Source organism: Narcine bancroftii, chromosome 5, assembly GCF_036971445.1.
Source record: "Narcine bancroftii isolate sNarBan1 chromosome 5, sNarBan1.hap1, whole genome shotgun sequence".
NCBI lineage: Eukaryota > Metazoa > Chordata > Chondrichthyes > Torpediniformes > Narcinidae > Narcine > Narcine bancroftii.
The window spans coordinates 100,873,636-100,900,119 of record NC_091473.1 but is presented as its reverse complement, the minus strand read 5'-3'; the positions used below and the strand labels follow the sequence as shown (position 1 = coordinate 100,900,119).

The 26,484-nt window shown below is 39.4% G+C and overlaps 1 protein-coding gene across 1 annotated transcript in view; it reads left to right on the top strand.

The window, feature by feature from the left end:
• Window positions 1–25,498, top strand: part of frem1b (Fras1 related extracellular matrix 1b) — a 213,661-nt gene extending 188,163 nt beyond the window's left edge. The window contains exons 30-35 of the mRNA XM_069938520.1: window positions 323–472; window positions 2,815–2,879; window positions 3,722–3,877; window positions 11,722–11,837; window positions 15,448–15,533; window positions 24,428–25,498. Of these exons, the coding sequence (XP_069794621.1) occupies window positions 323–472; window positions 2,815–2,879; window positions 3,722–3,877; window positions 11,722–11,837; window positions 15,448–15,533; window positions 24,428–24,636 (782 nt within the window). The 3' untranslated portion in view covers window positions 24,637–25,498. The remainder of the gene's footprint in view (window positions 1–322; window positions 473–2,814; window positions 2,880–3,721; window positions 3,878–11,721; window positions 11,838–15,447; window positions 15,534–24,427) is intronic.
• Window positions 25,499–26,484: the final 986 nt, after the last annotated feature.

Sequence of the window (26,484 nt, the reverse complement as noted above, 5' to 3'; positions counted from 1 at the left end):
AAAACCTCTTTTCCATCAGTTAGGGTAAATATTGTAAACCACTCAAAATAAAAAGGGAGAATGAAGGCTTTACATTTTTCAGACTACAGTGTAATGTGTTTTAATGAAGACATGCACAGGGGAAAGTTGGAAGGGACACAGATAGGACTATACCTTCCACCTATAACTATTAAGCATCTAAAGGTAAGAAGGTATGTTGAAAATACACAACTTGTGAAGAGTCCCATCAAAAATTATATACCTTAACTTCCTACACATGTGTCTGGTTTCTTCATTTTTGAGGTGTTTTCATCCATGGGTAATATTTTATATTTGAATCTAGGTATTTCCATGAAGATGTGGAATATTTTTATTAAAAATGATGGACTTGAAGAGAATCATGAAAAACTGCAAGTGATCCTAATGAAACCAATGAATGCCATCATCGGAAAAAAAGACACCTCTTTGGTGGAAATTATTGATTTGCGTGAAGGTATGAGTTAGGAATTGGGTCTCAGAATCATGCAGCCCTTCAGCCCAACGTGTGTGTGATCCTTTTGCCATTCGACAGACATCCCATTTGCTCACATTCAGACCACATCCTTCTATGCTTTGCCAAATTTGAGTATGTCTCTTCAATGTGTGAAAAGGAAAAAGTGTGTATCATGGTTAATGCGATTTATGGTGTGAAAAAAAAAATATAAATAAATAAATAAGATAGTAATTGTTCTGATTCCACCACCTTCTCTGACAATGTATTCCAGAAATCAACCACTCTGTGCAAAAAAAAAAAAGTTACTTTTAAAGCTTCCCCTTGTCTTAAATCTATGCCTTCTTGTTAATATCCTTACCATAGGAAAGTGATTGTGATATTAGAGGTAACACCATCTGCTGGGACAGATTTTTTTTCTTTTGTTCCAGATTTCAATATTAGGTGTCTCCTAAGTATTTCTTGTCATTGGTGATTTTTAGTGTTGGAGATCCTGTTGTAATAGCTAGGCAAGTAATTACAGTATATTCAGTAAATGGCAAATGTTAAAGGCACTGTTCAGAGATACAGGAGTGTGAGATAGTCCTGTATCAAGAATATTTCTGTGCATCCTGTACAGAAAGAGATACAGGAGTATCGGAACAAGTCCCACAACAGTTTCTTCCCAGGGGTAGTGGTAATGCTGAATGACTGAAGTAACTGCTTACGCTAACCATTCGAGATTTTCGAATTCATGAAACGATATTTATTTGTGTAGATGAAATACAGTACAACTCCAATGATCCAAAATGGTCGGGACCAAGCCTATTTCGGATAAACGTTTTATTCGAAGAACTGGTCATTTTTTTAAAAACAGCCCAGTAACAACAGCACATCACTTTTAGCAGTCAACAAGGGATGACTTTTTAGGCATTAAAATAGTGATTACTTCTCACAAAAAAATTCTGGCTTTCGACACCTCCCCATCAAGGCCCGTCAGGAGCCCTACATCCCCACTCCAGCTGGTCCACAGTCAGTTGAGGTCCACAGTAAGTTCAGCTCCGAGAAAAAAAAAATTGGATAAATGAGGATTTCTGAATTGTTTTGGATATCCTCATTTATCTGAATTATTTAAAATTTTTCAGATAATTGAGAATTTCAGAGAATCCAATTTCAGATAATCGGAGTTGTACTGTACTTGTCCTGCATATGTATTATTTGTCTGTATGTGTGCTATGTCTGGTTGTATGTCTGTGTGTTTTGCACTGAGGACTGGAGAATGCAGTTTCGTCGGATTGTACTTGTACAATCAGATGACTATAAACTTGACTTTGCTTGAGTCGTGATAATGGAAATCCAATGTTGGGGGGCAGGGAGAGTGATGTACTTTGTCCCAGATCCTGTCAGCCAGTGGCGTCACTAGGGTTGGTGTCACCCGGTGCAGTAACTCATGGTGTCACAACCACCCCCCCCCACAAACATTGGACCTCCTCCCATACATGACAATACAGAATCTTTTGTACTATTGTTACTTGTAAATCACATACTAATTATCATAATATTGTAGTTAAAACACCAGAGAATGTGACAAAAGCAATGACTATAAAAACACCAGTACATGCTTGTTGGGCATGCAGATGAAACTACTTGATTGGGTAATAATGAAAGCTCTGACCAGAGCACATCAGAATGTTCAAAAAGTAAATTACCATGGAGTTTTAGCCTGAAACATGCAAGCTGGGCTTACAAAAAAAATGTTTTTGTTGTTATAACTAACTACAGGGATATTATAATTTTTTTAAAATTCTGCTGAAACACTGCACAAAATTTTTATAGACAATCATCTTGGTATCACCGCCTTTGATGGTGTCGCCCGGTGTGGTCCACCTAGCCCTAGTAATGCCAGTGCTGTCGGCTTCTTGTATTGTTGGAACAATACTCATCCATCTAAATGGAGAATATTCCACCAGGCTCCTGCCTGGAATCTTGTAGGTGAAGGAAAGGCTTTGGGGTGCTGGAACCTGAGTCACTCAGTGCAGAATCTCAGTGCAGTGCAGTCCAGAATCTCATCTGATCTTGCAGCCATATTATTCAGTTGAGCTGGTCAATGGTGAAACCCCATTTCCTTCCCCAAACTGTTGATGATGAGAGAACTCTGTGATGGTGATTATAAACATCTTTCCTGTTGGAGATGATGATTGTATGGAGGTTTGTGGAAATTGTTACCTGTAAACTAACAGACCACACTCGAGATTTGCTGAGATTTTGGTGCTTGCAGGCATGGATTTCTTCATTTGTTGAGGAGTTGTTTATGGAATGGAATGTGTATTGTTCATAGGTATATTTTTCAATTTGTTTTGATTCAGGGAGATGTCATCCAATTGATTTAAGAAGTGGTGAAAATACTTTTGACAGTGAAGTGGACAGCATTGTAAGTAAAGTGCCAATGGCATTTTCCAAGCCAGTTACCAATGAAAAAATAATATCCACTATGGAAGAAAAGACATTTACCCAGCCTTATCTATTTTGGGGTCACAATACTTCCCCTCCTAGAGGTGATGTTCCTCAGACCAGCCACTTTTTGGCCCATCATGGAACTTTGATCACAGATAATATTTTTCCATCGGTTTCCAGGACACAATTCAAGGCTGTTTCAAGCAGAAGTGTGGTATGTTCAATAAGATAATGCTAGACATTGTTTCTTTTGACTTGAAATTAAAATTCGAGGATCTTTCAACCATTTTTAAATGGGAAACCAAACTTTTACAATTTTTTTAATATCAGGGATTTATTTTCATATACGATACTGTAATTCACTTGCCAATTGTGATTTGAAACCAACTAATTTAACACATCATTTATTTACAGAACGAGGCTAGTAAGGTTGCATCAACATATTTTCACTTTTTAAATCAGTTTTTAAGTAGAAAAGAATGGAGATCCCAGTTAAGCTGGGTGGCATCTGTGAGGACAAGCAGTTAACTTTTCAGATCAGTGCATCTATTAGAAGGTCTGACGAAGGATCATTTTCTCAAAATGTTTATTTTCTTTCTCTTCCAGTTGCTATCTGACCCACAGAGTATCCCAACGTTTTCTGTTTTTACTTCATATTTCTGACAACAGTGTTTTGTTTCAATTAATGTATTTTTAAAACAAATTAACTTTTCAAAAATTACATCAGTGAGGTAACTGATGTGATAGAGATGAATAATGAGTAGAGAATATAGACAATTTGGTTGAAGAAAATAACCTGTTTTCTCTGCTATTTTACAGTACCATCGGATATCAAAAAGTATTGAAGATTTTTCTTTATCCTCACAACCCAACAGTTGGCAATGGCCTTGGCTCAAAATTCAAAGGCATGACTTCCTCCAAAAAGACTTCCCATTTACAGCTGAAAATACTCACTCATTCAGCAACATGGATCAGGTAGATTTCATCATTGAGTACCACTGCTACATTTAAAATCATGGCACTGATTTATATTGACCTCTGTAATTATTCTTCTATTGGTGGAGGACTTAAAGGCATTTGTAGGATATTTTGATTCTCCTGGGGCACTCATGTGGGTCTTTGGGTAAACTGGCTTCTGATTTCAAATGGAATATTCATTGGGACCATTGGAAGGACAATTAGAAGATCAGATCCTTTGCTTAAACCCTTCTCCCAATTACACAGCCCTAGTATTCTTCCTCTTAACTGTCTTGTGTTTTAAAAATAAAGTTGAGATACACATTACATTTTTTTGGGAGTACTCAGGAATCATGAGACTAGCAGAGAAGAGGAATTGATGGAAATTGTACATGAAATAGTACAAAGTAAATTGATGGCATTGAAATTCATGAAATCCTTGGAGCCTGATGGTCCGCATTTGCAGAGTATATATGGAGGTAGCCTGAGAGACGTGGATGCGTTAATGATTATTTTTCAACTTTCTCTGCACTCTGGGTCAGTTCCTTTGGATTTGAGGGCTGCTGAGATGACATAATTTTCTAAGAAAGGAGAGGGAGAAAATCATACAGGTAAAGAACAGTTAGCCTGACTTCAATGGTGGAGAAAATGCTGAATTAACAATATAATTTGGAGACGAGTAACAGGACTAGAACGATACACATATGCTGGAGAAATTCAGCAAGTCACACCACATCCATAGGAAATAAAGGGTAACAGGATCTGTCTAAGTCAACAAAAATGAAAATAGTGTTTGTCAAATCTTCTCAATTTTTTAAGGATGTAACCAGTAGAATGGACAATGGCAAACCAATTGATGTGATGTTTTTGGACTTTCAAAATAATTTTGATAAGGTCCTGCACAAGAAATTCATGTGCAAAATTAGAGAATATGGTGTAGGAGGTGAGGGACTGATGTGGATAGAAAATTGGTTGGCAGGCAGGAAAGAGAAAGTGGAAACAGGCGATTGTGGCAGCCAAGCCATTGAGTGTATTTAAGGGAGAGATTAATAGGTTCTTGATTAGCCAGGGCATCAAAGGTTACGGAGAGAATGCCAGGCAGTGGAGTTAAATGGGGAAAATGGATCAGTTCATGATTGAAAGGCAGGGCAGACAATGGGCTGAATAGTCTATTTCTGCTCCTATGTCTTATGGGTCCTTTATAGACTGGCACACAATTATTTGTGGGGTAACTCAAGGTTCAGTGCCAAGACCCCAGCTATTTACAGTCTATATTGATGATCAAGATGAAAGAATTTACCCTTTAAAGGAAATGTGGAGATACCAATTTTAAAACATAAATTAGGGCGAGCACTTTGGGTCCAGTGATCATAATGCCATCAGCTTCAATGTCATTATAGAAAGAGATAAGTCAGGGCCAAGGGTTGAGGTTTTTGATTGGGGAAAAGCTAGATTTGAGGAGATGCAAAAGAACTTGCAGGGTGTGCATTGGGACAATTTGTTTTATAGGCAGGATGTAGTAGAGAGATGGAAGTCTTTTAAAGATCAGATTTTGAGAGTGCAAAAGCTTTATGTTCCTGTTAGGTTAAAAGGAGGGGCAAAAGGTTTGAGAGAGCCGTGGTTTTCAAGGAATATTGGAAACTTGGTTCGAAGAAAAAGGGAGGCGTACATTAGGTATAAGAAGCATGGAATTAAGGAGATGTTTGAAAAATACATTGAATGTAAGAGGAACCTTAAGAGAGGAATTAGGAAAGCTAAAAGAAGGTACGAGGAGACTATAGCAAGCAGGGTGAAAATTAATCCAAAAGGGTTCTACAAATATGTTAATGGTAAAAGGAAAGCGAAGACAAAATTGGTCCCTTAGAGAATCAGAGCGGAAAACTGTGTGTGGAGCCTAGAGAAATGGGGGAGATATTGAACAGTTTCTTTTCTTTGGTATTCACCAAGGAGAAGGATATTGGGATGTGAGATAAAAAAAGCAAATTGGGTAAATATGGAGAATATAGTGATTACGAAAGATGTAGTGTTAGGGCTTTTGAGGAATATAAAGGTGGATAAGTCTCCGGGACCAGACGGGATCTTCCCCAGGACATTGAGAGAAGTAAAGGAGGAAATAGCAGAGGCTCTGACGGTAATTTTCCAAATGTCATTAGAGATGGGGATAGTGCCGGAGGATTGGTGTATTGCGCATGTGGTTCCGTTATTTAAAAAGGGTTCAAAGAGGGAGCCTGGCAATTATTGGCCTGTAAGTTTGACGTCTGTGGTAGGTAAATTAATGGAGAAAGTTCTTAGAGATAGTACTTATAAATATCTGGATAGACAGGGTCTGATCAGGAGCACTCAACACAGATTTGTGGGCGGAAGGTCCTGTTTGACCAATCTGATTGAATTTTTTGAAGAGGTGACTAGGAATGTGGATAAGGGTAGTGCGGTGGATGTTGTCTATATGGACTTCAGTAAGGCCTTTGATAAGGTACCACATGGAAGGTTAATTAGGAAGGTGCAGTCTTTAGGTATAAATTTTGAGATAGTCAAATGGATTGAACATTGGCTGAAAGGGAGAGGCCAGAGAGTGGTAGTGGAAAATTGTCTGTCAGGTTGGAGGCCAGTGACCAGTGGTGTGCCTCAGGGATCTGTATTGGGCTCATTATTGTTCGTTATATATATTAATGATCTAGATGATGGGGTGGTGAATTGGATTAGTAAATATGCAGACGATACTAAGATAGGTGGAATAGTGGATAATGAAGAAGGTTTTCAAGGATTGCAGAGGGATTTGGGCTGCTTAGAAAAGTGGACTGAAAAATGGCAGATGGAATTTAATGCTGATAAGTGTGAGGTGCTTCATTTTGGTAAGAATAATCAGAACAAGACATACGTGGTAAATGGGAGAGCATTGATGAATACAGAAGAGCAGAAAGATTTAGGAGTAACGGTACATTGTTCCCTGAAGGTAGAAACTCACGTGAATAGGGTGGTGAAGAAGGCTTTTAGTATGCTGGCCTTTATCAATCATTGCATGGAATATAGGAGTTGGGAGGTGATGTTGAGATTGTATAAGACGTTGGTGCGGCCTAATTTGGAGTTCTGTGTGCAGTTCTGGTCGCCTAATTATAGGAAGGATATAAACAGAGTGGAGAGAGTGCAGAGAAGATTTACCAGAATGTTACCTGGGTTTAAGCATCTAGAGTACAGGGAGAGATTGGGCAGATTAGGTCTTTATTCTTTGGAGCGTAGATGGTTGAGAGGGGATTTGATAGAGGTATTTAAGAGTATGAAAGGGATAGACAGAGTGGATGTGGATAGACTATTTCCGTTAAGAGTAGGAGAGATTGAAACAAGAGGACATGAGTTAAGAGTTAAGGGGCAGAGGTTTAGAGGTAACATGAGGGGGAACTTCTTTACTCAGAGAGTGGTAGCGGTGTGGAATGAGCTTCCGGGAGAAATAGTGGCGGCAGAGTCAATTTTATTATTTAAGAAAAAGCTGGACAGATATATGGATGAGAAGAAGGTGGAGGGTTATGGTCATTGTGCAGGTAGGTGGGACTAGAGAGGAGTGTTTGGTTCGGTGCGGACTAGAAGGGCCTAATGGCCTGTTTCCGTGCTGTAATTGTTATGTTATGTTAAAATATGGAATGGAATTCATATGGAGAGAGGAATTAAGAATGTTAAAACAAAATCAACTTATTCCTTTTCTTTGACTAATTCTTTATTTGATAGTTGGGTACAGTAAAGGTACACAGCGGTTCAAAGTTGTTTTTGTGGATCATTCTTTTTTAACTTTTGAGCAATTAAAAGATAAATATAATAGACAAAATAATACAATTTTTGCATATCACTAATTAAAATTGTTTAAAAAAAAGAAATTAGGAAAAGATTTGAGACTCCCAGAACAAAGTCAATTTGAAGATACAATTAAATTTCAATATTAATATATAAAATATTGATATTAATATATAAAATTACAAGAAACTACAAGGAAAAAAGATTTATATAAATCAAAATTACAATGGAAGAAAGATCTAAACATACCAATTCAAGAGGAAATATGGCCAAATTGTGCCAAGAGATTGTTATAAATACAGTTAATGCTAGATATAATTTTCTTCATCAATTATATAATACTCCATATAAATTAAATGGACTTAATTCTAATTATTCTGATAAATGTTTTCAACGTACTAAAGAAAGAGGGACTTTTTACATTCGGTATGGTCCTGTGAAAAAGTGGAAAGGTTTTGGAATGATTTGAGTGTAGTATAAGGGCAAATTATTAAGGCAAAGGTACAAAAAGATCCAATAATATTTTTACTTGGGAATATATATGAAAAAGATATAAAAATTAAATTGGATAAATACCAAGAAAAAGAAATTAAGTATAGCAGTAGCGACTGCAAAGAAATGTATAGCAGTAACATTGAAAATGGAAAATGTATTATATGAAATGCAAAATTGTATAGATTTTGAAAAAAAATTACATATAGTCTAAGAAAATTAGAAATTTTTTATAGAATTTGGAAACCATATTTATGGATTTTATGAATAAAATTCCATCCACCTTATCCACTTCACCTACCCCTCTCAATTAAAATAATCAATGAATAGTATATATGCTAATAACTGAGAGTTATTCTTTCTGGGGGGGGGGGGGGGTTGGGAGAAAAAAAATTCAAAATTGTATCATTGTGTATGACATGATAATTGCTATATTATTGAATTATTCCTTTTTGATACAAATGATTGTGATAGTACAGATCTATCACCAATGTACATAGTGTATATAGTTACTGTATCTCGACTGTGCTTTCAGTGATTGGCTGAGAGCTAAGCCACGCCTATTGTCTGGGCCTTAAAGGGTTGTGTCCCTAGCCAGGTCGGATCATTCCGGACTGGTCGGCCACCTGTGAAGAGCTCTTGTCTTTTGCTAATAAAAGCCTTGGTTTGGATCAACAAGTCTTTGATTCTTTCGACGAGCTCTACAATGATAAATAAAATGTTCAAAAAGAATTTTATATAATCTCTCTAAACTTGCGGAGGACACTAAGTTGGGTGGCAGTGTGAACTGTGAGGAAGATTCCAAGAGTCTGAAGATTATGAGAATGGGCAAATGTATGGCTGATGTAATGTAGATGAAGTGTAATAGGAAGACAGAGGAGCTAGAGATTAGGGAAAGGAAGTTGTGCTATGAGACCTCTGTGTGCACAAGGTTTTGAACATCAAAGCAGGAGGACTTACTGCAGTTGTATAGGGCATTGGAGAGGCCACACCTTGAGTTGTGTGCAGCTTTGGTCTCCTCAGGAGGAAGGACACTTTTGCTATTGAGGGAGTGGAGCAAAGATTTACCCAACTGATTCCTGGAATGAATGAAGACTGGATAGATGAAGGTAATACTCATAATAATTTGGGAAAATGAGAGGGAGACGCCCAAAATTCTGAGGAATGCAGGAAGAAGTTTCCCAGTGATGAAGTCCAGAACAAGGGGTCATGGTCTAAAGATAAAAGCAATCCATTTAGTACAGAGATTAAGAGAAATATTTTCACTCAGTTGTGAATTTGTGGATCTCCCTGCCACAGAAAATGGCTGAGGTCAGTTTATTAGATGTAGTCACGAGTGTTGGATGTGGCTAAAGGGACGGGGAAGAGAAAGCAGGTATAAGGCTACTGAAACTGTACCATCAGCCATGATTTTGTTGAATGATGTTGCAGCCTTCTCCTCAGCCTATTATTTCATGTTTCTATATATAATCAAATGATCATAATTTTATAATTCCACAACCATGAGAGAGAGATGGCTCAGCAAGGCCATCAGCAGAAATACCTGGTGAGCTGATCTGAAACAATGACTTGAGTCATAGTATCCATCATAAGTGTCAAATTGAATGGCTGAATCAGTTTTGCATTTCTAATTTGTATTTGCATATCAGGTTCATCATTCACAGTGACTGTTTTTTTCAGTCATGTGCATCAAATAATTCCTCAGGTACGGAAATAAAAATACAATCAAGTAGAATATTAAAATCAGTCTCGTAGAGCTCGTCGAAAGAACCAAAGACTTGTTGATCCAAACCAAGGCTTTTATTAGCAAAAGACAGAAGCTCTTCACAGTTGGCCAAACAGTCTGGAATGATCTGACCTGGCTAGAGACACAACCCTTTAAGGCCCAGACAAAAGGTGTGGCTAAGCTCTCAGCCAATCGCTGTAAGCACAGTCATTACATACTCTAGATACTGTCATTATATACATTGGTGATAGATCTGTACTATCACATTCACCCCTTCTTGGAGAACTGACCCTGGGGTGGAAGGGCTGAAAAGGGAGAAGGGAAGGAATGGGTAGGTTAAGGACTGTAGCGGTCAGGGGGTCTGACCGCCGTGGTGCCAGGATTGGGGTCGCTGGAGTGGTGTCGCCAGCGGGCTTGTTGGGTGCGACCACTCCTTCGCTCAATTCCCCAGCTGTGTTGTCGTCAGGATGGCCCGGGTCGTTGGGGTGCTGTTGGTCATTCTGTTCCAGCACGGGGCCTGGGGAATAAAGAGTTGGGGAAGGTTGAGTTGGGGGGGGTTGTTGGGCCTACCGCGTCCTGAGCTAGGTCCCGCACCGAAACAGTGTCCTCCCGCCCGTCTGGGAACTCAACATAGGCGTAATGCGGGTTCGCGTGGAGTAGAGTTACTCAGTCGACCAAGGGGTCGTTCTTTGAGTGCCGGACATGGCTTCACAAAAGGACGGGGCCAGGGACGGTGAGCCATGCCGGTCCCCCAAAGTGTAGGGATACCCTTCGAAACTGACACTGAAAGTCTAATCCCAGCAACACTGGGGCGCAAAATTGGGGAAGGATGAATAATTTGAAGTGGATGACCGTTACGCCCTGTACTTCCAGCGTGGTGATGCAATACCCCTTTATCCCGGTCAAGTGCGACCTCGTCGCTAATGAGATCCTCTGGGTAGTGGGGATAATGTCAAGTCCGCAACGGAGGGCCAGGTCTGGCCGGATAAAACTGTCAGTTGACCCAGAGTCAAATAATCAGTTGGTGTAGTGTCCATGCACTTTAATCAGATCCATTGCTATAGTGAGAGGATGAGAGCATTGCTGGTTTAGTGTTATAGAAGCAGCCTCTGATCCTGTTGACGGAAATTCCGCGTGTTGACGTCATCCCGTTGCAACGGGATGACGTCATAGACGTAGTCAGCGCTGGAGGAGCAGGTTGGAGGTACTCCCGGAGGTGCTGTTGTGGCGGCGTTGGCGGATGAACTGTAACTATATACATTGGTGATAGGTCTGTACTATCACAAGTCTACAACGCAATTATAAGTGGGCTTAAAATAATGGATTTGGTTTTGAAAATAAAGCAGCAAATTAAATCACTATGGATTAAAAAATTGATTTTCTTCAACTACAAAGTTGAAATATTTTCTTCTATTTGTCCTCCTTTTCTCATAGAGGCTCAGACAACAATATAATGAAAGTGGTATGACTCGGAGCCCTCTGGATCTTTGAGTGATTTTTCCTTGTGTATCAGTCCAGACATTAAATGATAGTTAAATGTAACCACACAGAATGCATTACAACTGAATCTAATTGTCTATTTCTGATGTCCAAGCAGTCACATTTTGTAGTAAGGACCACTGGATAGTAAGCAGGATAGCAATTTCCTTCCTTAGCTTCAGAGGCCTCGAATAATTGGGATGCTTTAGTCTTGAGTCTCAGTTGAAAGCCACTAACTCAGAACAGAAGACAGGTTTGAACCATGGGTTTGTTAGTTTGGCTCCTGAACTGCATTTAAAAAGAAGAAATTTGTATCCTCAAACTGTAACATATTGGAAGAAATCCCTTGCTATGGAAAAATTATAATTTTGTGCCTTTGCAGGGTAATCAGCAAATGGAATGTCCTTCAGGCTGGACCCTTCACAAGAAGCATTGTTATCTTCTGAATCCTGAGAGAAATGAAACCTGGGAAGGAGCTGAAATAGCCTGCAGACAAAGGTGAGTTATGGCTATCAATTTCCAAATAAAGTTGCCATCATCTTGTCCACCATTCAGTATAAGGGTATTAAATTCAGTATAAGGGTATTAAAGGTTATGGAGAGAAGGCGGGGACGGGGTACTGAACTTTAAGATCAGCCATGATCTCGTTGAATGGCAGAGCAGGCTCGAAGGGTCAAATGACCTACTCCTGCTCCCTTCTATGTTTCTACACAGTAAGTAAGCCATCGGAAATCGAAGAACATGAGATTGAGACTAATGGGCACTGTATTCTAACATAGATCTGACAAAAACTATTTCACAATGGGTGTTGCAGCTCCATTGCTAGAAAACTGTGTTAGATTACAAGGATATTGCTATACAAAGTGAATTGCATTAATAGCATATTACAGCTTCTAATAGCATTTCAGTATTGTTGTTGTCACATAGAAACCATTCAAAATTACTTTCTTGCTAAACAGGTCGAAAATGTTAGCTAATTTCCAAACTTTACTACCAAATAATGAAGGTATACTTACCTAGCTGCCATAATTTTTGAACCACAAATAAAAAAAAGAGAAAAGATAAATCCTAAAGCAAAGGCTGAGTTCATCCAGATTTTTGAAGTTGATTGAGTGTAGAACCAAGAACATTCCATAAGGTTTGACCTTTCACTGTTTTGATCTCCCAAAGATCAATGACTTCTGATAGAATCTGATAATAATCAGTCTTGATTTCAGCACCAAGATAAAAGGATATAACAATTGTTTTGATAAGTAGTTCAAGCATAGCTAGGATATGCTGAATGGAGAAAAAAGACAGCTGAAATAATAAAAAAAGAAAAATATCCAAGAACAAGAGGGTATTATCTTAAAAAAAAATAGAGCCTTATTTAGGTGGATACACTGCTAAATAGCAGTCCTATCTTTATTGAACTACTTTCAATGCCTAAAACACAAAAGGTGTTTTTGTCCCAATGCACACAGGGTGTGCATTGGGACAATTTGTTTTATGGGCAGGATGTAGTAGAGAGATGGAAGTCTTTAAAAGATCAGATTTTGAGAGTGCAAAAGCTTTATGTTCCTGTTAGGTTAAAAGGAGGGGCAAAAGGTTTGAGAGAGCCGTGGTTTTCAAGGAATATTGGAAACTTGGTTTGAAGAAAAAGGGAGGCGTACATTAGATATAAGAAGCATGGAGTTAAGGAGATGTTTGAAAGATACATTGAATGTAAGAGGAATCTTAAGAGAGGAATTAGGAAAGCTAAAAGAAGGTATGAGGAAACTATGGCAAGCAGGGTGAAAACTAATCCAAAAGAGTTCTACAAATATGTTAATGGTAAGAGGAAAGCTAGAGACAAAATTGGTCCCTTAGAAAATCAGAGCGGAAAATTGTGTGTGGAGCCTAGAGAAATGGGGGAGATATTGAACAGTTTCTTTTCTTTGGTATTCACTAAGGAGAAGGATATTGGGAGATGTGAGATAAAAAAAAGCAAATTGGGTAAATATGGGGAATATAGAGATTACAAAAGGTGTAGTTTTAAGGCTTTTGAAGAATATAAAGGTGGATAAGTCTCCGGGACCAGACGGGATCTTCCCCAGGACATTGAGAGAAGTGAAGGAGGAAATAGCAGAGGCTCTGGTGGTAATTTTCCAAATGTCATTAGATATGGGGATAGTGCTGGAGGATTGGCGCATTGTGCATGTGGTTCCGTTATTTAAAAAGGGTTCAAGCAGGAAGCCTGGCAACTATCGGCCTGTAAGTTTGACGTCTGTGGTAGGTAAATTAATGGAGAAAATTCTTAGAGATAGTACTTATAAACATCTGGATAGACAGGGTCTGATCAGGAGCACACAACATGGATTTGTGGGAGGAAGGTCATGTTTGACCAATCTGATTGAATTTTTTGAAGAGGTGACTAGGAATGTGGATGAGGGTAGCGCAGTGGATGTTGTCTATATGGACTTCAGTAAGGCCTTCGATAAGGTACCACATGGAAGGTTAGTTAGGAAGGTGCAGTCTTTAGGTATAAATTTTGAGATAGTCAAATGGATTGAACATTGGCTGAAAGGGAGAGGCCAGAGAGTGGTAGTGGATAATTGTCTGTCAGGTTGGAGGCCGGTGACCAGTGGTGTGCCTCAAGGATCTGTATTGGGCCCATTGTTGTTCGTTATATACATTAATGATCCAGATGATGGGGTGGTGAATTGGATTAGTAAATATGCAGACGATACTAAGATAGGTGGAATAGTGGATAATGAAGAAGGTTTTCAAGGATTGCAGAGGGATTTGGGCTGCTTAGAAAAGTGGGCTGAAAAATGGCAGATGGAATTTAATGCTGATAAGTGTGAGGTGCTTCATTTTGGTAAGAAGAATCAGAATAGGACATACGTGATAAATGGGAGAGCATTGATGAATACAGAAGAGCAGAAAGATTTAGGAGTAACGGTACATTGTTCCCTGAAGGTAGAAACTCACGTGAATAGGGTGGTGAAGAAGGCTTTTAGTATGCTGGCCTTTATCAATCATTGCATGGAATATAGGAGTTGGGAGGTGATGTTGAGATTGTATAAGACGTTGGTGCGGCCTAATTTGGAGTTCTGTGTGCAGTTCTGGTCGCCTAGTTATAGGAAGGATATAAACAGAGTGGAGAGCGTGCAGAGAAGGTTTACCAGAATGTTACCTGAGTTTAAGTATCTAGAGTATAGGGAGAGATTGGACAGATTAGGTCTTTATTCTTTGGAGCGTAGAAGGTTGAGAGGGGATTTGATAGAAGTATTTAAGATTATGAAAGGGATAGACAGAGTGGATGTGGATAGACTATTTCCGTTAAGAGGAGGAAAGATTAAAACAAGAGGACATGAGTTAAGAATTAAGGGGCAGACGTTTAGAGGTAACATGAGGGGGAACTTCTTTACTCAGAGAGTGGTAGCGGTGTGGAATGAGCTTCCAGGAGAAATAGTGGCGGCGGAGTCAATTGTATTATTTAAGAAAAGGTTGGACAGGTATATGGATGAGAAGAAGATGGAGGGTTATGGGCATTGTGCAGGGAGGTGGGACTAGAAAGGGGTGTTTGGTTCGGTGCAGACTAGAAGGGCCTAATGGCCTGTTTCCGTGCTGTAATTGTTACGTTATGTTATGTTAAGGTGGAAAGTATTTTACTGTTGGAAGTTTTGAGACTTAAACCATGGCCCTGTGTCCTCTCTCAGGTCTATGGTAATAAATGATGAAAAGGGGTATTCTCCCTTGAGTACTCCCAATTACTTTTATCTCAAATAACTTCATTAAAACGGATCTTGTTTCTTGCACAACATTGGTGTATAGAAATTAGTTTCCATAGTTCTGTGAAAATAGATTTAAAATAGGCAAATCTGATGAGAAAGCACCTGATGTCATGTAAATTAAAACCTTTCCACATCATACACTATTCAAAACAGTCCCGAATCTAGCATAACCAAAACAGCAAAAATGAAGATCAAGTACTACATTCTGGGTATACAATTTATATTTACAGCTATTTTAAAACATATTTTGCTTCTTACTGTAATTTAATTGTCTTACTGTTCTGCCCTTGTTACAAAATGAATTATAACATCTTCAACTGCGACTTTCTAATGTTTTTCTCTGTATTTAGGTTTAGTGCTAACTTAGTCAGTGTACATTCCAAGAAGGAACTAAAATGGCTTTGGAACTTTGCCAGGAAACGGCCATTCTGGATTGGTATGTACATGTGGAGAATTTCAGATGCAGCGATCTTGTGTCTAAAGAGTATAATGGCAATACATTGGACATTGTTAAGAGCCCAAAGGATCCCAAAACCCAGCAGCAATAGACATTCACCAAGACAAGTAGTTACTTAAGCAAAATTTGTTTTTAATTATCTTTAAACATGAAAACAGAATCAAACTTTAACTTATCTCTATTAACTTAACTAACCTTAACCCCCTTCTAATTCTAAGTACACGTGTATGTAATGTGTGTGTGAATTTAAGAAAAGTTCTTTGGTTCACAATTCAATCTCACTTCTCATTCTTCCAAGTTCACTGGTTGTAGGCAATTCTTACACTGTGCACAGAATTTAACATGTATAAAGTTCACCAGACTTTGGTGCTTGAAAGGTAAATGTTTACCACTCAGGAAGGTTCTTTGGAGGTTTGCAGAGAGATATCTGTTGTTCCAGGATGTCCACAACTGAGATACCACCATTAGTCACCTCAATGTCTCGCTAATGAAACTTTCCCCATCAGGATTTTCCAAATGGTAACCTCTTTCTTTCAGGCTATCACAGAGTTCCTTTCTTTTCCAAATATTCCAAGAGAAACATCAGACAGATAGCACTTTCAGCCATCACACTCTTGAACTTTCTGTTTCCAACCAACTTCTCCTGGCTTGCACTGTTCAGCTGCTTTCAGTATCACACACACTGGCTGAGAGAGCTTGTCTCCTCTCCTTCTCTCTCTCTCCAACTGCCAGGAAGCCCATGTGACTCTCTCACTTGCAAAAAACACCACCTTCTTCAGCAAACAACAGGAGTTATCCTTCTTGTTCAAGCTGTTGTCTTAGGTAAACAAAACCCAGGAGTAACCCTTCTGTGAGCATTTTGCAGAAAGGTCAGAAGCCTTGTAGTTATCCAACCAGCCAGTCTGTCTCCAATTCCAAACAATGGTCTATTAATTTCATGATGTAATTTCAATTAGCACCTACTTGTGAAATGTGCATATCATTCTCCAAAGTTTCTGCAATGTTATTGAATATGAATTCTTAGTATTTCAAATAAGATCTGTTTTAAAATATGTGTATGTATGTATCTTACCAAATTCCTCCCAATATTTATCCATTACAACATGCAGCATCAAAAATCTGGCTGCAGGCCAACTTTTGTATTTGGCATAAGCTGATTTTAGTTTGGCTATCAAAATAAAAGATATCTCCAGTCAAAACCACAAATTAAAACATAATTTCAACTGCATAACTCACCGAATAAACAACTCTGTAAAATAAGGTAAAGTCAAAACAAGAAAAATATCATCCTTTCTACAATTAAACACACACCCATGTATGCCCATTGGTCATACTTGCCTCACTCCTTAAAATGTTAACTTCAACTGTGGGTTGAGCAGTGTGTATAGCTGGCAATTGATATTTTTGCACATATTAAGGAACATAAACCAAAAGTATATCTCTGACCTAGAGTTTCTGAAGTGGAAAAGAAAATTGCACTCTCATCAAACTACCATAAGTTTTTAAATGCTCAGCCTGGCCGTGCATCTATCTTCCTGACAAACATAACTACAGTATACTACCCAAAACCTGGTCCAAATCATCAACTGGGAAGCATTTGAGTTTTGTCATATTTCATCATCTGATGTGTTGAATAGAATAAATTGTAGCCGACTGCTACAAAGAAACATACATACAGTGTGGCAAGTTAAGCTCACTCCTTTATTAAGGCTGCTTTTAAACTGTTCAAGTTCCCGCCGTTTTTGCTGATTGACTGAGTCATTCATATGAATAACAATAGCGGGTGGGAACATCCATGCATATGAAGGCCCTTCTCCGGCCCGTTTCTGCTGAGTTAGCTGACAACTTGACCAATGCCATTTTAGGGCTGTTGGTTTGATGCTGCCCCAGCTTCTACCCCTGACGGTTCGTTGTCCTGGGAGTTGCTTTAGCGATTTCTGTCCGCGTCTGCTGCTGCGCGATGTGCCGGCCTGATCTCCACAATTGCGGGCCGCCACATGACACCCCCCCACCTCCAGAATGGACGTTACAGTCTATAGTGTCCGTAGGTATAGTCCCCAAAGCCTTTTAGAGTCTGCCTCTGCGTTGAGGTATTGGTGTCTCCACAGGTTCTGCTGGGTCTGTGTGGGCAGACTTGAGTCTATCTGTCGTGAAGACCTTTGGTTTACCACCAATGTCCAGCTTGAAGTTGGCTCCATTGATCCGGATGACTTGAAAGGAACCTTTGTATGGCTTCTGCAGTGGTGAACAGTGGGGTCCTCTGCATACAAACTTGTACTCACAGTCCTTGAGTTCTTTAGGGATGTTGGTCTTGGCTTGTCCATGTCTGAAGGGTAGGATCGGAGCCAGGTTACCAACCATTTCGCACAGCCTGTCAAGGAAGGTGGTTGTCTCCTCCTGCTATCCTCTGGCCTGTGGAATGAAATCCCCAGGAACCGTGAGGGGGGCTCTGTAGAAGAGTTCAGTGGAGGATGTGTGGAGGTCTTCTTTTGGTGCTGTTCGGATGCCCAGTAGTGCCCATGGTAGCTCGTCCACCCAGTTGGGTCCCTTGAGTCTGGTCATGAGGGTGGTCTTGAGGTGCCTGTGGAAACAATCCACCATGCCATTGGCATGTTGTTGTATGGTATAGCTGGATGCCCCACAGTTTGACAATATCAGTCCACAAACTGGAGGTGAACTGTGCGCCTCGGTCAGAAGTGATGTGCTGTGGCAGTCCGAATCTTACAATCCAGGACAGGAGGAGTGCTTTGGCACAGGACCTAGAGGATGTGTCAGCCAGGGGGATTGCTTCTGGCCACCAGGTGAAGCGGTTGACCACAGTGAACAGGTAGCAGAAATCCTGAGAGACTGGCAAGGGTCCCACTATGTCCATGTAAATGTGGTCAAACCTGCTGCGTTCCATTGGCTCAAAAGGCTGTGAAGGGACCTTGGTGTGTTGCTGCACTTTAGATGTTTGGCACTGTGTACATGTCTTGGCCCACTCCCGGACTTGTTTCTGCAATCCATGCCACACGTATTTGCTGATCACCAGCCAGACTGTTGTCCTGATGGATGGGTGTACCAGCCCGTGGATGGAGTCAAAAACTCGTCACCTCCATGCCATTGGGACAAAAGGTCGAACCTGCCCAGTGGCTACCTCACAGTCACACAGGAGGGTGGTCGTACCTGTGCCGACTGGAATGTCCTGAAGCCGAAGGACTGTGACAGCGGTCCTGTACTGCAGGATCTCGTCATCCTGCTTCTGTGCAAAGTCCAGACCGTTGACCACGGAGTTAATGCTGTGTCTTGACAAGGCATCCGTGACCACATTGTCTTTGCCTGAGATGTGCTGGACGTCGGTGGTGTACTCTGAGAGGTAAGACAAGTGTCTCTGTTAGCGGGCTGACCAGGGATCAGAGATTTTAGCCAGGGAAAAAGTCAGTGGTTTGCGGTCCATGAAAGCCCTTCCCTCAAGAAAGTACCAGAAGTGGAGGATGGCTAAGAACAGTGCCAGCAGCTCTCTATCAAAAGTACTGTACTTTAGTTCACAGGGCGCAGATGTTTGCTGAAGAATGCTAGTGGGTAAAACTTCCTTCTATCTGCTGCTCCAGGACTGCACCAATCGCTGTTCCTGAGGCATCAACTGTAGGGCTGTGGGTGCATTTAGTCTGGGGTGGGTCAGGAGTGCAGCTTTGGCCAGGGCTTCTTTGGTTTCCACAAACACACGTGTGGATTCATCATCCCAGGTAAGGTCCTTCTTCCCGGACATCAGGATGAACAGAGGGTGCATCACTCGGGCAGCTGCTGGGATAAACCTGTGATAAAAGTTTATCATCCCCCATGAACTCTTGCAGACCTTTGTTTGTACTGGGCTTCTGGAAACTGGGGATGGCCTCTACCTTGTCAGGCAGTGGTGTGGCCCTATCCTTTGTAATCCTGTGGTCCAGGAAGTCGGTGGTGTTCAGGCCAAACTGGCATTTGGCTAAGTTGCTGGTGAGGCCGAACTCCTGCAGATGACTACAGAGATTTTGGAGGTGCTGAAGGTTATACTGTCGGGTTCTACTTGCCACGAGGATATCGTCGAGGTAGATGAAAGTGCTATCCAGGTCTCAGCCCACTGCGTCCATCACTCACTGGAATGTCTGTGCCGCATTTTTGAGCGACAAAGAGATACAAGCAGCTCATCAGGAAAAACAGAAGAGACACACACACAAAGAAGAGAAGAAGACACAAACACAGATACAGACACAGAAGAAGAGGAAGAAAACCAAAATCTTCACAGAGAAATATAAGGTAAAACTGATGGACAAAGAGAAATAAAAGGTAAAACTGATGAACAGAATATAGATAGTCTTTTTTGAAGAACAAATGAGATCACTAAAAGAATAGTTATCATTAGAGCTTAATTCAATTAAAATGAAAATGAACAGAACAGATAAAATGCAAAGGTTAGAACTGGTAATGACAGAAATAGGAAAAAGAGTATAGAGAGTGTGGAAGAGCGGGAAATGGCTGTAGAAATGGAAGTGAATGACTTAAGAGAAAAATTGGAAGAAAGTGACAAAAAAATTAGAGACACATGAGTTGTTATCTCAGAAAATTCATATGTTGGAAAATTATAGTAGGCGAAACAACATAAAAATAGTGGGCCTGAAGGAGGGTGAAGAAAGCACAGACATGAAGGAATTTATAAAAGGATGGATCCTGAAGGTCCTGGGAATGACAGAAATGCAGGAAGAAATGGAAATAGAAAGGAAATGGAAATGGAAATAGAAAGGGCACATCAGCTCCAAAACCACAGACATATCAAAAACCAAGATGCATCTTAGTAAAATTTTTGAGATACTCAACAAGAGAAAATATATTGGAATGGACAAGGAATAAAATTAGAGAAGATAATAAACCATTGGAATACAAGGGTCAAAAAATATTTTTTTACCCAGACATAAGTTTTGAACTCTTAAAGAGGAGGAAGGAATTTAATACAGTGAAATCAACTTTATGGAAAAAAAGTTACAAATTCATATTAAGACATCCAGCAGTGCTTAAAATTTTTATACCCGGGAAGCAAAACAGACTGTTCTCGGATCCAGAGAAAGTGCAAGAATTCATAGAATGTTTGCAGGACAGGAGAAGAGATGAAGAGATGTAACAAGAATGAAGAATGCCAATAAAGTATATATAAAGATGTAAATACAATGTATATGTCAAGAACTAGAAGGAAAAGAGAAGGGAAGGAAGGGAGTGGGGAAGAGAGAGAGAGCTTTGTTATATGTGTTTTAAAAAAGTTTTCTGGAGAGGGCTGGGTGGAGGGGGAATAACCGTCACTGCAAAATCAGTTGACCCTGCGAGCAAGATCGCAACCCAAATGAAAAGGGGAGTTGTGGTTGCCCGGCAAGGGGTATGGGGGAACTTTTGGGGTTAAGGTATTAGTGGATGTGGGAACTCCAGGGGTACTTTATGTCTTAAATATGTTGTCATACATTGTTAAATGTGTTGTCGTACATTAAGTGTTATAAGAGCAAAACTAAGAGATGAAAATCTGGAAAAGGGGGATGGAGGTGGGAAAGAGATGTATGGAAGGTATAAGATGGCCATGTTGAACTATATGACTATAAACATTAATGGAATACATAACCAAATTAAAAGGAAGAGGCTACTAAATTTATTGAAGAAGGAAAAAATAGATATAGCATTTGTGCAGGAAATGCATCTAACTGAAGCGGAACATAACAAACTAAAGAGAGACTGAGTAGGACACGTAATGGCAGCATCCTATAATTCAAAAGCTAGAGGTGTAGCCATACTGGTTAACAAAAATGTACCAATCAAAATAGAGGAGGAAATAATAGATCCGGCAGGGAGGTATGCAATGATAAAGTGTCAGATATACTCAGATTTTTGGAATTTGCTTATTATATACGCACCTAATGAGGAGGATCAAAAGTTTATGCAGGATATTTTTTTGAAGATTGCAGACACACAAGGAAATATATTGATAGGAGGGGATTTTAACCTTAATTTGGACCCAATGTTAGATAAAACTGGACAAAAGACAAGTAAAAAGAATAAAGTATCCAATTTTATGGTTAAATCAATGCAGGAAATGAAACTTATGGATATATGGAGGAGGCAACACCCAAGAGAGAAGGAATTTTCATATTATTCGAGTAGGCACAAAACTTACTCAAGGATTGATATGTTTTTGTTGTCAGCCCATATTCAAGGGAGAGTTAGGAAAACTGAGTATAAAGCTAGACTACTATCAGATCATTCACCCCTATTATTAGCAATAGAACTGGAGGACATCCCACCAAGAGCATATAGGTGGAGGTTAAACTGCATGCTTCTTAAAAGACAGGAATTTAGGGAATTTATTGAATGCCAAATTAAAACATATTTTGAAATAAACACAGGATCAGTGAAAGACATTTACATTATGGGACGTAATGAAAGCCTTCATTAGAGGGCAGATAATAAGTTATGTGACTAAGATGAAAAAGGATTACAATTGGGAAATAGAGCAGTTGGAAAAGGAGATAGTAAGTATAGAAAAGGAATTAGTAAAAAGGGATGATATAACGAAAAGGAGAGAATTGGCAGACAAAAAAATTAAATATGAAACATTACAAACGTACAAGGTGGAGAAGAACATAATGAAAACAAAGCAAAAGTATTACGAACTTGGAGAAAAAACACACAAAATATTAGCCTGGCAACTTAAAACAGAACAAGCTAAAAGAACGATACTGGCTTCAAGGAAAAAGGACAAACAAATTACATATAATCCAACAGAGATTAATGAAAATTTTAAGGAATTTTATGAACAATTGTATCAAACTGAGAACGAGGGGAAAGATGATAATTTAGAGGAATTTTAGCTAAAATTGAACTGCCGAAATTGCAAGAAGAGGAACAAAACAAACTAATAAAACAATTTGAAATAGAGGAAGTACAGGATATATTTAAAAAGCTGCCAAACAATAAAACACCAGGAGAGGATGGATTTCCAATAGAGTTTTATAAAACATTTAAAGAGTTATTAATTCCTCCTTTCCTGGAAGTAATGAACCAGATAGAAGAAACACAGAACTTGTCAGATTCATGTAAGACAGCAATAATTACAGTAATACCAAAGATGGGGAAGGATCCATTAACACCAGGATCATATAGATCAATATCTCTACTTAACTCAATTATAAGATAATAGCGAAATTATTAGCAAACAGATTGGCCAATTGTGTACCTAAAATAGTAAAACAAGATCAAACTGGATTTATTAAGAAAAGACGAACAGCGGACAATTTCTGCAAACTTGTTAATCTAATCCACGTAGTTCAAGGAAATAAGAAACCAATAGTGGCTGTTGCTCTAGACACAGGAAAAGCCTTTGACAGAGTAGAGTGGAATTACTTATTTAAAGTATTACAGAAGTTCAATCTACCAGAAAAATATATTAATTGGATTAAAGCATTGTATAATGGACTGTTGGCGAAGGTAACAGTAAATGGACATGTATCGAGTCACTTTAAATGAAGTAGGTCAACTAGACAGGGATGTCCACTATCCCCCTCATTGTTCGCCTTTGCAATAGAACCTTTGGCAGAACTGAGAAGAATAGAAAATAAAATAAAAGGGATAAAAATAAAGGAGAAGGAGTATAAAATCAGCTTATTTGCAGATGACATCATAGTATACCTAACAGAACCAGAGGTATCAGTAAAAGAATTACATAAGAAATTGAAGGAATATGTAGAAATATCAGGGTACAAGATCAATGCAAATAAAAGTGAAGTGATGCCAATGAGTAACGCAGACTATACAGAATTTAAAAAAGAATCACCATTTAAATGACAAGCACAAGCAATGCGATACCTAGGGATCAGGTTAGATAATAACTTAAGCCACTTGTACCAACTAAATTATCAGTCACTAATAAAGAAATTGCAGGAAGACTTAGAACATTGGAAATAATTACCGCTAACGTTGGTAGGGAGGGTAAACTGCATTAAAATAAACGTGTTCCCAAGGATACAATACTTATTTCAAACATTACCAATTCCCTCAACAGAAAAATTCTTTAAGGAACTAAAGAGAATAATAAGGAAATTCTTGTGGAAAGGGAAGAATTCAAGGGTAGCGTTAGATAAATTAACAGAGAGGTATAATCAAGGTGGTTTACCGTTACCAAATTTTAGAAATTATTATAGAGCCGCACAATTGAGGTATTTATCAGATTTCTACCAGACAAGGGAAAAACCAGACTGGACTAAGGTAGAACTAGATTAAAATTAGGAAAAAGGTACCAGAACATACACTTTATAAGAGGGATGAAAAGCTGGTGGAAGAAGATCCACTTAGAAAGGAAAAAAAACAAATTATCAAATACCAAAATTACTACTGATGCAAAATCCGCTAATCCCTTTTACAATAGACAACCTTTCCTTTAGAGAATGGGAGAGAAAAGGAATCAAAAGAATAGAAAACTGTTTTTTGGGAAATAATTTGAACAGTTTAAGTACAAATATGCAATAACTCATGGTACAATGTTTGCATATCATCAATTGAAAGCTTATTTAAAGGATGAATTATTTAAAGGATGAATAGACAAGCACATGGACAGCACAGGTTTGGAGGATATATACCAGACACAAATTGTTTCTATTCTCTGTAATTCTGTGACTAACAGCATTAAGGAGCATTGAAATGCTAATAGCTGTAAGACAACTAGAATTGTGAACGTATTTGCATGAAATTCATTGAGAACTAATGAATAGCATGTGATTAAAGGTTGTGATTTTGAGTGCTAGATTTAGTGATGCTTTATATGACATTGGTTATGAAATGTATGTGTGAATGTCATCAAGATGGATTTTTTTTTAAATGTGTTGCAGGTTTAATCAATGAGGTTGGTTCTGGAAAATGGATGTGGACAAATGGAAGGCCAGTAACATTTACAAACTGGATGAAAAAGCAAATTTCACCAGCTACAAGTTTGCAAACTGAGTGTGCTCTGGTGCGGAGCAAGGCCAAGTGGGTGCAGAGGAAGTGCAATGAAAGTCTGGCGAGCTACGTATGTGGCTCTTCTTTCCCGAGACTTTAAATTACCCATCGCTGAACATGTAATACTTTTATGAATGTCTCATCAAACCCCTTTGAAATGCAATATATTGAATTTTTATATTCAATTAATTATATGAGGTCTATAGGTTAAGTGACTTTTTTTAAATCCTCTCAAGGTGCGGCAGTACTGATAAAGTTGTCATTAATAACTTTCTGCCTCTAATCAGTTCAGGCTGCTGATCAATAATATAAACATTTGGAATGTTTCTGTTTTGTTTGCATCGTCAACTGTAAAACTAGACACTACCCATAGAAATGAACAGGATGCACCAATGGAATAACCATAAAATGAGTAAAAACTACAATTGAACTTTCAAGAGTAGGTAGAACATAATGGTAAAATGTTTACGTAGAATATAAGCTAAACAATGGTAGAATAATTGATTGAATTTTGACATGCTTAACATTTCACTTAATCAATGGTGTTCCTTCATGTGGATGGTGGTGCTGTAATGGGATTGATTTAACACAGCTAACAAACAAATAAAGAATACATTCATTTGTTTCTTTCAGCACATCATGAAGTCACCATTTTTATTCTTCTCTAGACACAGCACTGCATTCTTCAACTCCCCAAGCACCACCTGTCACATTTGTGGCCCGAAATGTGGTTAATAAAACATTAAACACAAGTTTTATCAGGTAAACTTCTCAGTGGCTTTATTCTCCAGTTTTCTTTGTTCTCCTGCTTGTGCTCTTATCTCTCTCTCATACCACGTGACTTCCGGCACATCTCATACATATTCATTATCATGACACCACCCAGTTAAACTCCTCCGACCTTCTCACTGGCTCCCTGCCACACGGGTGATCCTGACCACTCTCACTCTCCTCTTCCTGACGAAGTACACGACCACGCCAGCACCACCCCCCCCCCCCGCCCCAAGCCTCCGAGCCATGCAAGGAAGCGACTGATAGGAACTGACCCGCTACGTAACCTTCCAGGGGGCTAACAGTTCGGCCTGACCTCGTACGATAGTGCATTTGGCACAGACCTGGCAGTTTTTTGTCATTGTCTTAGTCAATTTGTCTCTGTTTGGTATATATCCTCCAAACCTGTGCTGTCCATGTGCTTGTCTAAATACCTATTAAAAATCATAGATCTGCATTATATCCATTTTCCAACCATAGATAATAACTTTCCTTAAAGATCATCAATGTAAATGGAGGAAGGTTGGTTCTGAGCTTTGATAAAATGGAAAAACCTAGTAACTCTGGGGTGACAGAGGTTGTTATGGAGGGACTGCAGTCTGTCCATTTGGACACTGGCACAAGTCCCACGGGATAGAGCACCTGAGGGATAATTAAGTTTGTCAGGCCGTTAGAGGATGTTGTAGTTGTAAGTGGACTGTTCAATTCTCCCCCCTGAGAGTCTCATTGTCCTTGATTTTTTTTCCCCCATTACTTATTACTAAACATGAATGTGACCGCTCGCTGATCCATGAGGAGAGTGAATAGTTTTCCAATGAGGTAGCACCTCCAGTGGTGTACTGTCTCCATGGTGGCTTGGGCCTCCTTCTCGATGGAGGAGTGGTGAATTTCAGGGCCCTGGAGGGTGCGTGAGAAAAAGGCAATGGCTCTGCCTGCTTGGTTGAGTGTGGCAGCCAGGGCAAAGTCGGATGCATCGCTCTCAATTGGAACAGTGTGGACTCGTCTATGGCATGCATGGTTGTCTTGGCAATGTCATCTTTGATAGCAGCTTGGGCCACTACCAGCAGGAGAAGCATGGTGGCTTTGACCAGTGGGTGAATCTTGACTGCATAGTTGGGGACCCATTGAGCATAATATGAGAAAAACTCAAGGCGTCTCTTCTGTGCTTTGAAGGTAC